This window comes from Haemorhous mexicanus, chromosome 1 (genome assembly GCF_027477595.1).
Source record: "Haemorhous mexicanus isolate bHaeMex1 chromosome 1, bHaeMex1.pri, whole genome shotgun sequence".
NCBI classification, from domain to species: Eukaryota; Metazoa; Chordata; class Aves; order Passeriformes; family Fringillidae; genus Haemorhous; species Haemorhous mexicanus.
The window spans coordinates 96,153,348-96,166,625 of record NC_082341.1 but is presented as its reverse complement, the minus strand read 5'-3'; the positions used below and the strand labels follow the sequence as shown (position 1 = coordinate 96,166,625).

The 13,278-nt window shown below is 36.7% G+C and overlaps 1 protein-coding gene across 2 annotated transcripts in view; it reads left to right on the top strand.

Moving 5' to 3' along the window:
* Positions 1-12,625, top strand: part of RPRD1A (regulation of nuclear pre-mRNA domain containing 1A) — a 43,471-nt gene extending 30,846 nt beyond the window's left edge. For both annotated transcript variants that reach the window (XM_059856859.1, XM_059856864.1), the window contains exon 7: positions 7,979-12,625. In XM_059856859.1, coding sequence (XP_059712842.1) covers positions 7,979-8,128 — 150 coding nt within the window. In that variant the 3' untranslated portion in view covers positions 8,129-12,625. The remainder of the gene's footprint in view (positions 1-7,978) is intronic.
* The last annotated feature ends 653 nt before the right edge of the window (positions 12,626-13,278 follow it).

The following is a 13,278-nucleotide window of genomic DNA, read 5'->3' as shown; positions in this document are numbered from 1 at the left end:
GATCTGTCTTTGATAAAGATCTGAGAGAGTTGTGACCTGGCTAGCAATAGATAAATCCCTCCTAGTGACCTGCAGTGTTCATTTTCATTCTCAGATTCCCTGTCATCTTCAAAATAAGTACAAGTAGTCTTAGCTTTACAGCAGTTTCATGCTTTAAGATGTCCATTTGTGTCTGCTAAATAATGAACTACACAGTCCACGTTTTTGCGGTTCAACACTTATGAGAGTTGCACATGTGAAATCTGAAGTTGAAACTGAGACTGTTGGAATGACCTACAGGGAAGGGATGCATGAACTGAGGAATGTGCATCTGACACATCCAAATTTTTATAGTTTATCTCTTAGGTACAGTAAATATTTGAGCCTGAAGTCTTTGCACAGCTGTTCTTAAATGCATTGTTTAAGGCATGCTTTTCTAATAGACCATCAAAATTCTTCACTCATTTTAAATTTTTCTAAAATTAAACACTGATGCCCTTTAATTTGGATTTCATGTAGATCTTCCATGAATAGGTGAAACTTCAAGAAGCTATCTATAAGCCTCCAGCCATTTAATTTTTTTCTTATTTTCAAAACTGTTCTGCTTTATTCCTTGTGTGCCTGTGCCGAGTAGCAACTTGAGTATTTGAGAAAAATTGCTCAGAATTGTTCTGAAGTACTTGATTACTTATCATCAGAAGTTTTCCAAAGCTTCATTCTGTCAGCCAGTGTTTGAAACTTAAGAATTCAGTTTAATTTAAGCATCTCTTGGAAGTGTGTAGCTTTGAATTTATTATAATGGCTAAATAAATGCTGTCTCAGATAATAAAACACAAGTAGACCAAGTGTAACCTTAGGCAGGCATCTTTCATTTCAGCTGCTGTTCATATCTGCCATCCTGGAATGCTTTAAATTAAATCATAGTCCTGTAGAGATTGACTAATTAAATCGGTGTCTTTATATAGTTATATATTTTTTGAATTAATATTCATCACCCTGGACCTTTTATGATTGAGGGGAGATAAATATAAAGCAAGACAGCCTAGTAATATCCCTGCTAATTAGGTTTACTCATAGAATCATCAAGATTCAAAGAGAACTTCAAGCTAATCCAGTCCAACTGTCACTCAGCTCTTCCACTGTAACCCCTAAACCACATCACCCACTACCAGATCCAAGTGCCTCTTGAACAGCTCCAGGAATGGTGACTCCATCACCTCCCTGAAGGCTTGCAAGTCCCATTTTGTTTTCTTCTACTTTTCCAAACATTGAGCGACTTTTTTGGCAACATAATCTTCAACAGAAAGGCTAAAGACAAGTTTATAATAAAATGGTCTTAAAAATTAGCCTTGAGTTAATTAATTTGTGTTTTTTCTCATATTATTATGAAATGGGGAAATCCTTTTATCTGAGGGGACATGCATTTTAATATGCTAATGAAAATGAATTTAATGAAATTAGAGGCCTTTGGAAAAAACCTTTTATTATGCTCATCAGAGATTATTTAAAACATTACTAACTTCTGTGAAGATGTCTGCCAGAGAGTTTTCCAGCCTGGGCTAAAGAAGACTTCTGCAATTGCAACCATGTACAGTTGTTCTCTATGCTGGCCATGTGCTGCTTGGCCCCTTTGCTGTCTGTGATGTGCAAACTTCTTCCATGGATGGGTTGTCCCTGGCTCCCATGTGTCTAAATAATGGGGAGATGGGAACCAATAGGTTTGAATGCAGAACTTGGATAAACTCATATGGAATTTGGCACCAGAAGCTGTGAAGATTAAGAAGGGATCCAGGACTAGACATTACAGTAAAAAATGGAAGAGGAGATTAGCTGGCTGAGAAGGGAGTGACCAGCCAGAAGGGTGTAATACCATGTAGGACTGAAATAAACTGGAATTCATTTCGGCTAAGACAATGGAAACAAAAACTGATGTGAGGTAATAGATCTGATGAAGATATTATAAAGGTGGAGGATAGCGACAGGCCAAGTACAGGACTGGGAAGAAACAGGCGTAACCAGAACTGTAGAGAGACTGATAAATGGAGACCAGGACTGAAGAGGGAGAAATTTAGATCAGAATCTGAAAAGCTAGAAATGGGAAGAGATAGGCAAAAACCAGTTGCGAGTGTTTGTATTGTGTCAGAATAGAGCTGTGATAGGAGTCTGAGAGACATTGAACATCCTTCCTGGACAAAGGTTGGTTCTAGGAGCAATGTTCCAGGAATGGAGATGGAGACCAGGAATCAAGGCTGCAGTGAATGAGATTTGAGATACTGTTTTAGGCTGGAAGGAGCTGGACAAACATTGCATTTCAAGAAATAGGAAAAGTAATTTGTGGCCACTGAGAAGTGATTTGTGATAGTCACACTTCAGATGGGAAGTGTCCTGATAAAATGCTTTGTTTCTATCTGCTGCTGTTCCAGACAGGAATTTGTGGTTTGAAGGTCTGCAGTGTATTTCAGTGTGTGCTGTACCACAGCATAACAGTTGATGGTAGGCAAAGTCACATAATCAAGCTTTCCCCAGATGGTCACTAATTTAGTTTGTGGGTTTCAAACTTCTCAGTTGATTGCTTCCTATTTCTTCACTTGCAGACAAGCTGAGGAGTCTGTAATACTTTAACTTCGGAAATTTCTTTGAAGTGTTAATTTGTTGGAAATTTTAAGTACTAAGAAAAAATGAGATACCTGGAATTAGAGGATACATTTCATTTTCATCTGTCAGTTTAAAGAAGGTGTCTGAAGAATAAATTGTACTTTGTAATGGTGAAGCTTGCCATTAAAAACCTGAGACTATTAGTAAATCTCTGCACAGAATAATGTGTACAGTGAGTAATGCATGAGGCAGTGCATAGAACAAAACAAAATAAACAAAGCAGTCAACACAAAGTTGCTCATTGCTTCAGTGCTATTTACTTAGTTCAAAACCTGGCAACATCAAATGCAAAACAGTTAGATATTAACATATTTAAAAAGTTGAAGCTTGCTTCCAGAAATATATTTTCTAGGAAATAGGCAATGTGCAATGGAAGGTTAGCCAAGTCCATCCTTTCTAAGCTTGTCATAACTGTCCTTAGTTCTTCTACCTTGTGTGTGAAGCTTGTGGATATTGGTTCAGTCTTTAGAAGTTATTTCAGGGTTTCATTTATCCTAAACACTGGTAAATAGGTTGAGCTTCTAATTGTACTGGTGACAAATGTGAGCCATGCCAGATTTTTAAGGCAGTGCAAAATTTAACCCTGCTGATCTGTTTTCCAAGGTGATAGTGAGGCTTACCTGAGTCCTCTAAGTCTAGTTGTCAGTCTTCCTTGCAGAAAAATACCCAAACTGGGTGAGATAGAATCTAGCAAGGTAAGAGTCTATAAATAATGTGATTCTGAACTTCAGAATCTAGATATCAGGCCATCATGTGACATTTGCTTTCATCTGAACCTTTGAAGAGTTCTAGTAGTTTCTGCACTGTTGGACACAGGACAGGAGAAACCTTTGCTCTGTGGTGCAGCTCCGACATCTGCACCTGAAACTGAAGGTTGGAATGGACCTAGAAAGTCAGAGATCTCAGTTTTAAATACTGTGTTCATACAGGCCATGGATACTGGTGTACACACATGCCCTCAGCACCTTTAAAGCCTTTTAAACGTCTGGGTTTTGTTTTTCTGTATTGAAGTATTTATTTCCACCTTACCTCTCTGTAGCTAACGAGGGTGCAGATTAAATACTTCTCTTTCCTGCAAACCTTTTAATCTTACTTTGCTACACATGTTCTACCACATGGTATTTTGTTGCGTCCCATAGCCTCAGGGATCAGATGAAGGTTCAAAGACATATCAGTGTTATAAAGGGAAAGCATATCCATGAAGTTTTTTATCTGTAGCCCCTTCCTATTGCAGAACATCTTTATAAAGATCTATTTTATTTGGAAAGGAATATATTCTCTGCAGTGCACAGCTTGTTTGACCTGCCCACATTTTTATTATTTATGATGTCTGTAATGTCTTTTCAAAAATTATTTGGCTTTTTTGCCTGGTACTTTTTGATAGAGAATCACTATTAATCTAGATTCTGAATCCATATGTTATTAGCATTGCTTTCACAAATCATCCATAGACACTGTCAAATAATGGAAATTGTAATAACTGGTGGGACTCTAATGAGCAAAATAAGTTCTAATTACGTCATAAACCTGCTTTTATGACTGGAAGTAAAAACAAATATTGCCTGAAAGTAGTGTTAGCTTAAGCCACTGGAGAAATTGAAGAGGCCTTAATTCCAAACATCAGGTTGCCCATATATCTTAAAAGTAAGGTTCTCCATAGGTAGGAAGAAATGCAAATTAAGCTCAGTGTAACAAAATAAAGCATCATACTTCTGCCTGTCCTTGACGCTCTGAAATAAATATCGCAAATCTTGCCTCATTTGTACAGGGTTAATTTGAAGTTTATCTTAAAATCAGCATAGTGGCAATCAAATTGAAATTCTCCATGAGGATTTCCACAGTTAGAAGTGTCAAAAACAGGATTAAATTGTTACTTGGTTGTATAACGTCCAGCATTTCTAATGGAGTAACGATATTAGAAATAACACCTAGATATCCCAGTTCCCACTTCTCTGCTTTCATTGTCACACTCCCAACATACACACTGAGGAAAAAGGTTGTAGGTACATGTGCATGCTATTATGATAAAACAGTAAAGGCTGTACATACAGTGAGTGTTGTTGATAATGAGTACTTAATGCTTGTATTCCAGCAGCCCAGGACTACTTAGGTCATGCCAGGACTATAATAACAGTTGTAAAAATACACAAGCCAACCTTTCAGAAGAGACTAGTGATTTTAAATAGAATCAAACTGTGAACAGCAGCTGCCTTGCAAATACCTCTAAAACTGCTGAGTCACTGTACTTGAAAATCAGTCCTCTTTTGGACCTGTTCACCAGTCATAAAAACTGGACATCTACGGTGATTTCTAGAATAGTTTCAGGAGTGTCATGGGAAATTAGGTGCTCTGGGTAGGTGAATAATTTTTCTCTTTGTGGAGGAGGATTGCTGTGAGCATCTAACCTGTAGTTTCAGATCTCACATATACTTTGGATTACCAAAATTGGATTAAAATTGCATTCTGTAATTTATACTGCATCAATAATAGAATCAACTATAAAACCTTACTTTTTTTTTTTTACTCTAGTTTTGCAGTAAAAACTTTGAGCAAATTTTCTGAGTTTCACATTTCTGAGAAGGCTTAAGGAACTAATTTTGTCTCCCTAGAGTGCATTACACCAGAGATGTTGGTGAGAGGAAGATGACTGTGTTATGTGGGAGACACAATTTATGAGAACATTTTCCTTAGTGAGGAAAAGGAACCTACTGTTAGTAGTATTGATCAAGCTGATAGTCACTAGGCAACAAGTCCCAGGCAGATTTATATGGAAAACGCTGGATGTCAGAAATGCAATGTTGTTATGGAAATGATTTATTATCAGCTAAAGGGAACTTCAAGGGAGTCAAGGAACTGACAATCTAATATAAGGCACCTTTCAGGTTTTGGAGTAAAGTCTAGCAAGATTATATCTGCTGGGTCTGTTGCTAAGTGACTGTGTCTATTTGCCTAACTTCAGGCTTCAAGCTTGTGAAGGGATACCAATTTGTGGCTTTACATTCCTCATTGATAGAGAATGAACTTGGGCAGGATTCAGCTCTTTACAAGAATTATCTGCAGGAGGGATTTTATAGTTAATATATTTTATGATTTTTAGGCCTCTTGAGTATATTGATTCTGCTTACAATTCTGCTCATCCTCTTCTGTGTAGCAGTACATCTTTCACAGTGGACACAAGATCACCTAGCTTCCTCAAAATCCTCATCGCCCAGTGAGCAATCTCCAGGCATCCTGCTTCTGAAAATAGGGATTCTAGTTGACTACTATTCTGTATAGCCCCAAAATGGTAGTTTTAGTAAACAATGAAACCTGAAGCTAGTCTTGTCCTCTTGCATTAAAATCTATTCCCTAAAATAATAGTCAGGAGTCTCTGCACCCTGGACAAAAATGCATAGTGAGAATGCCTGAGACTGGCCTTTTACATGCTGGAAAAAGACTACTTGCACAGAGTCTGCTCAGTGAGGCCTCTGGATGCTGCTGTAAAATCAGGTATGAAACAGTGAAGTATTTGTGGTCTTTGGGCATTAGTATAGGGATACAGTGTCAGGATACAGACCTTCATTTCCACAGCCATGTCCAGAAGTCACTTGCACCAAAGAGAACATTTTGGACAACTGGGAGCAAGTTTTCACAGGACCAAGGGACTCAAAGAAGTTGTAAGACTTCTTTGGCCACCTGTATCCTAAAATAAATGCTGCTTTACCCTGTGTACTGTTACCAAGTGTTTACAGTTCTACTGACTGGGCATCTGTAGTATTTTCACTGTGTTTAGTATCTCATTAGAATCTGCATGTAATATTTGAATTTGAAATATAAATTATACCAAGAAATCGATGATCCTAATTCAGGGACACTTTTTCTTTCTCCTATGTAAAGATTTGATAATTTTTTAGCTACTCATAATGATTCTTATTAAGAATTTAAGGTATCTCCTGGTTCTCTTCTCCCTTTGATAAGAAGGTCATGTAGTTGCAAACTTTTTAAATTTGTGTTGGACCTTGTCCAATAATTTGATCATGTCCCAATTATCTAACATTCTTTACTACATTTTTCTACTGCATTGGTTCTACTACCAAAAGGTATTTTCATTATTCTTCCTTATTACTCCATGTTATTAACAATATAGTAACATATTTAAAATTATGTTTAGAGCTTGTAAAGAAACAGCTCGATTCTTACCTTTTATAGACATTTGTACAGTGTTTTCATACTTGCTGGAATTATCAAGTGTTTATATTTGTTACTGTTGCTGGATCATGTAGAATTTTCCCCCACTGTTATTTAAAAATGGTTATAGTTATGAGATCTTGGTTTTCCATGGGCTGATTATCCAAGTTGTGGATTACCTCTGCGTTGTTACTTCCAGCCATTCTCAGGCTGCAGCAAAACCTGCAGCCACACTAGAAAGCATCTGCATTTGATGTGTTGTGAATTGTGGTATTTTTTCATGAAGCACTGCTTTGTCTGGTAGTCCTTAGTTTCTTCTGCTTTCCACAGTTTCCAAGTATTTGAAATTCAAATATTCCTGTGAATTATATACATTAATCTTCTTATATTTTGGAATAACTGTTTTCATTTTATAAAAGCTGGTATTCTTCTCCATTATGTCTCGTGTTCTTAAGAGGTGACCACTGACTATATTCTAGTGCACTGATTTACAATGTTGAACTTTATATAATGTTTTTTCAAATGAAAAGGGCCTCATAGTCATTAAATATATCAATTGTGAGTGGTTTGAGCTGTATTCCAACACAATATGAAATCCTAAATTCCCAATTCAAGAAGTTTCTGGAAACCCAGGGTTAAATCCATAAATGTACTGAGGAAATAAGGTTTTTATTATAAAAGTTAATACAAAATACTTGTCATTTATCAGCTTGGTGGGACCCATTAGAACTAGTCAGGGGGTATTTGGTTGGTTTTTATTATTTCAGCTGAAAGTAACTTCTTTGTCATCAGTAAGTTTATCCGTCCAGCCTTTGTTATTGATAGTTGAATATGTGTAATAACTATCCTTAATTAAGTTTTAAGAATAATCCTGTTTTCCTAGTTACATGGAGAAAAGCCTGTGGTTGTGTTAGCTGGGATTGTCTTCCTTGTTTTGCATTTATGTTCTTAGAATTTAAAGCTAAATAATCCCATGGCTATGCTTTTGAAGTCCATTGCTGGGAAAATGCTAGAGCTGATACCTGTGCCTAAATACCCAGATCTCTGGGTTCTCACCTGTTGAAGGCTATTTACCTAACTTGCAGAAGGAATACTTAGTTTGGAAAATCACAGGTGCAGTAAGTAGTAGGGATGGTAACGGCAATAAAACCTCATATTGGATTCTTCTGCATTACAGGAGTACAAACGCAAGTTAGCCAGAGTGTCCCAAGTACGGAAAGAGCTCAGGTCGCGCATCCAGAACCTGCCTGATCTCTCTCGACTTCCCAACGTCACGGGCAGCCACGTACACCTACCGTTTGCAGGAGACATCTACAGCGATGATTGATTACCAAACATCCCCCCATAACCTCTGCTTTTCTGTGGAATGAGGGGTAGGCCAGACCGATCGGTACTCTTGTAGTATTATTTTTGTATATTGTTGCAGAGTGTCAGTAAAAATACTTTAATAATTTATAAAAAATGGTTTAAAAAGTTGATTTGTTTACTATTTTATGGGTGAGTGAACATAAGGGTACATTTATAAAAGTGGCATCTCTGTCTGTTACATGGAAGAATGACTATTTATCTTTTGTAAAGATTTTAGTTGGGTGCCCTGTAAAAAAACATGCTAAGATTTTTCTTATGTACCCTGTATTTAATGTATATCAATATATAATCCAAACATAATTCTAACTTGAGACATTTCCGTTGCTAGTGAGAGAGTGAGATGTGAAAATCACAGGCTTATGTTTACAAGAAGGCCAATGTAATTTAATGCAAAGTTAAAAGTTAAAAGTGATCTTACTGTCCATTACATTTAAATTACCCACTCCCAAAACAATATGGGTTTTTTTGAAGTAAATGCTAACAACCACTTTTCTATTGGAAGATATTAATCATGTTACACTGAGCAGATCTTCAAAGGACTCAAAATACTACAATATTTTTGTATCATTTAGCAGTCAGCCTGTAGAAACTATAAAATTGACCAGTTTAATTATGTTTTGAAATTGTAGCTTTTTACAGCTGCTTAGTTTCTAAATCGAGGGACCATTCATTTGCAATCTAATCCCGTTCTGGAACATCTGTTTCCATCTAAAAAGGTTAATCCCAGAAATGTGAAGCCATTTTACAGTTTTAATTAAATTGAAAGGTCATTCTCTAAACTGTCTCAGTTGCTAAGTGCCCATTATTAAAATTTGACAATGTACCATCCGTACATGCAACAAAATGGTGATACAGCTGTACTGTACATCCTCTTCCACTGAGAAACCCTGGAGGCCAGCATGGGCTACAACCTCCCCACCTTCACCTGCTCCAGCAAATATTTCTAAATCTCGATTGTCTTTTTCTTATACAACAGGAGGAGACTGTTCAGGCCTGTGTATAACTTAAACAGCAGAAAACTATTGCCCAGTTAAAAAACTCTGTGGCATGGCATAAATGTGGTATTTGTCTGGGAACAGCTGAATTTGTGAAGAATCCTTATTTCCATACTATGCATCAGCTTTTAAGTTCACTTAAAAACTTAAAGATACAGATAGACATTTAGCACATTGCCAGAAAGTTACAGCTTTTCAATTCACCAGAATGAGCCCTGTAATCATTGAGTGATTTTAAAAAATACCTATCTGTACCTTTGGTATTTTGATGACCTAGAAACCTGGGCTGCAAGTGTTTTGAGTTGGATATATCATCGGACTGTTTTATGATTGCATTTTGTTCATGATTTTGCACTTGTCAGGCATTGTTTTGTACCAGTTCAGTTCACAATTTACAAGTTTAATACACCTCACATGAAATGAAATTTTTCACAAAAAGCTGTTCTTTCTTTTCAAAACCCACAACAATTCAAAATAGTCCTGGAGTGAAATTGTTTGAGGTTGTTATCTGTCACTTGTTATTGGCTTCTACAGGGCTAATCACTAGAATAGTTGTAGGATGTGAATGGAGAATATCCACTCTCTTTAAAATAGATACACATGGACATAGGCATCTCGATCCAGTTACCTTTTCTCCCAGAAGTTGCCATGAATTAGACCTCAGTTAAGTAGGGAAAAAGCCTGAAAAGACAGAAATACAAGCTATTGACATAGCAGTCCATAGCACACAATGTAGAATACTGATTTCCTAAAAAATTCTGACTGATAAATAGGAGTGCGCAAAATAGTTATCAGAGCTCACTACAGGTCCAAAAATTTCATAGTTTTGAGTGGCAATTTTCCATTCCATAGGAAAAAAAACCTGACTATATTGAACCCAGAGGATTTAGTTTCTTTAGTTTAAGTGTAATATGCAAAATTAAATAACCCTTACTGACATCTTTTCAGTGTAGATTCTTGATAAGAAAATGTTCTGATACAATTTTAATGTTTTAAATATTTCTGTTCTAGTATGTTAGACTCATCACATAAATTCTTACACACATGTATGTGCATTGCAGTTGCAGTTAAAGCTCAGTTTTGCTAAAGAATAGCACCAAATTTGTGGTAAATATTAAACCAGCTTAATCTATTAGGAATTCTAAAACAAATCATAAAACAAGAGGCATAAATAGTGAGTTCATGGTTGAATTCCATCCATAGAAAACTTAATTTGTGCCCAGAGGTGATTATAAGTGCAGTGACAAGGCTTATTAGACTGCGCTGAAAGATCTATATTGGATACTCAGAATCATAGGGAATTAAGCTTAAACAGTCTTTTGCTGCCTGAGTTGAAATTAGTTACAATAATAAAGTTGACTGCTGAATTTTCTTGATCTCTCAAAGGTTTTAAAAAAAACATGATATTTACTTCACTGGATTTATTTTTCCTATTCATAACTCCTAGTGATAACATTGCTTATCTATAGGTAATGTAGAACTGATAAAAGAGTGAGGAAAAAACCTCACCTTTTTCTTGCTGTATATAAGTTTTAATTTTGGGGGAGTGTTATTTTTTAGATATATTTTTCCTTATTTTAGTGTGAAATTGTTTACTTCAAGGAGTTTTTCCTAGCTGGGGTTTTGGAAATGATCCCTCAATATCTGTTTGGAAAAGAGGGCTTGTGAAAGGCAAAGGTCACTTTTAGAGCAAGTGTCATATATCAATGGCTGAATGGTACGCTGGGGTTTTTTTATTTAGGTGGGAAAGGCACTGGGTATCAAGTAGTTAGGAGATTTATACTGTAACTGTAGTAGTATAGCAGGAGATAGCATGGTACAGTACAGATGCAGCCCCTTAGTGTCAAAAAATACCTCCAAATTCTCAGGTTCCAAAGCTTAATGTACGTACTTGAGACATCTCAGGAAGAAAACAGGCTGGGTGGGGAAGGGTGCCGAACAGACAAAAGGGAGAACATGCCTGGGTGGAAAGGTAAAGCAAGCCACATGTCAACTTCTGTCAGAACAGAAATAAGTGTGAGACTGGGCAGCACAATGTTTTATCTGTAGGTGGGGTTGTACCACAGAACTGCTTTAGGGTGTTGCCATCCTGGGAAAGAAAATTTGTGGGCATACGCTGCCTACCTCTTCTAATGTGGTCTGGCTTTAGGCAATCCAGAATGCTGCCCTACAAAAGGCACAGTTATAAAATATCTGAATATTTTTCATCTAATAATAAAGGCATAATAATTAGATTATTTGCTTCACTATATTGCACTTTTATTAAGCATTCTCTGAAAAAAAGCAAAGATATTCCTGCAGCAGTTTGCCATATGAGAATGCTTACCTTGGAGGTCACTGGGACTGCTTGTATGTATATTCTAGTGTTTGCAGGCTCAAACTGTGTTTTTTGCAGAATGTTTTGAAAGATATCAGGAATACTACCCCACTTTTGTGGTTTTAAAAATAAATGTGAAGTCCTTAGTTACAAAAGTTGCCATTCTTAGAAATTATGTTTCACGACTTCTTTTGGAAATTAGACTACAGTCTGCAGTAATACTAGCTTGTCTGATTCACTCTGTGAATGTTTGTATTAATATATTAAAGCACCTCTGTTAATCCCTAGCAACACAACCCAAACCACATGCTTATTATGTATTTTATCCAAGTAGTCTTCTGAGTGTCAAATTGAGAGCTTTCATTATGATGAAATTACATTCCTGCTTACCTGAAGTTTAAAAAAAACCATTGTGTTAGGACTTGCACAGACTAGTTCTGCTCTCACATCTCAGTGGTAACTCAGTCTGGTACTTTGATGATGACTCTAAACACATATGTAGGATGCAGTAGCCAGCAGTGCAGATGACCATGGAGGACGTGGAAATCATACGTAGGCTTGGTTGGCCCTCTGCAGAAGAGCCTTTTGAAACCTAAGGAAATAGAACTGAGGATGTGGGGTTTTTTTCAGTGGGAAAATCAGTGAAAACCAGCACATCTAAAATTTGATGGTTACATTTACAAATTTTTAGGCCAGTTCTGCTCATTATATTTAATCACAGTGATTATTCCTGCAAGTAAAGAAAGCAGACTCAAACATAGTGTCTGAAGTGGAATTTTTTTCTAATGAATGACCAATTTTGTCTCGGCTCCTATTTCAGTGTGTCATTTATCTTGATTAAGTAGTAAATCTCTTCCATCGTGTTATTTAGGAATCTAATTCTGACTTCATATTTACAATAGTTGAAGTATCCTACTAAGCATGATGTTTTTGTGGGAATTTGAAAAAGTTCAATAGCACTCATTACTTGTTTGCAACAGAAATAGACTTATTTGTTAAAGCTAACAAGAAAAGTTTGAAATGTAAAAATGTTTCATTATTGTGCTTTTCTGACAGAACCTGTAATCCTTGTGTAATTTATGTCCTCAGAATTACACCTGTATGTACGCTCTTTCATATTTAATAAAACATTGTTGTAAAAACATCTTTGAAAATTATTGTTCCCTTCTTGCCTTCTCAGTGTCATGGTGGGAAATGGCTTTAATGTCAGCTGCTCCCTATACTCAGGAGTCAGCCAAGATCTCATCTCAGTGATGATACTGAGGAAATGCTTGATACTAATTTTGAGGTTTATTACTCCTCAAACTCCTACTTTATTACTGTATTTTGTGTGACAAAAGCAGTGTGAGAAAGCAGTGTGTTAAAGGGTCTGAAGTTCTATCTCTAGAACTGTAAATTTAGTTGTGCTGGTTATTTTCAGACACACTTTTGTAACATTTTCAATGTGGTACAAGTACTGCCAGTGATACAGATACCATTGCCCAGTAGAATTAGTGTGAGCTGGGAAATAACTCCCACTCTTCAATGCCTCTTTGCAGGGCTGTATGCTTAATGGAGACCTTCTTGCTCTTATTTTACAAAGTCTCTCAGAAATCAGTGAAGACATTTCCTCTCTCGAGTTGTTCTTCCAGCTCTTCAAACACAAGCCAGTAATGTGGCCTGGCAGTGGTTTGGAGGGGAGCTCAGCAAGTCTCTCACAGCCAACAGCCTTCAGTGTTTCATCAAGTACAGGAAGGTAATGTGTCCTGAAGGGAAGAGTGCAGGACTTGCATGTATGTGTGTAGTATGTGCTGGCAT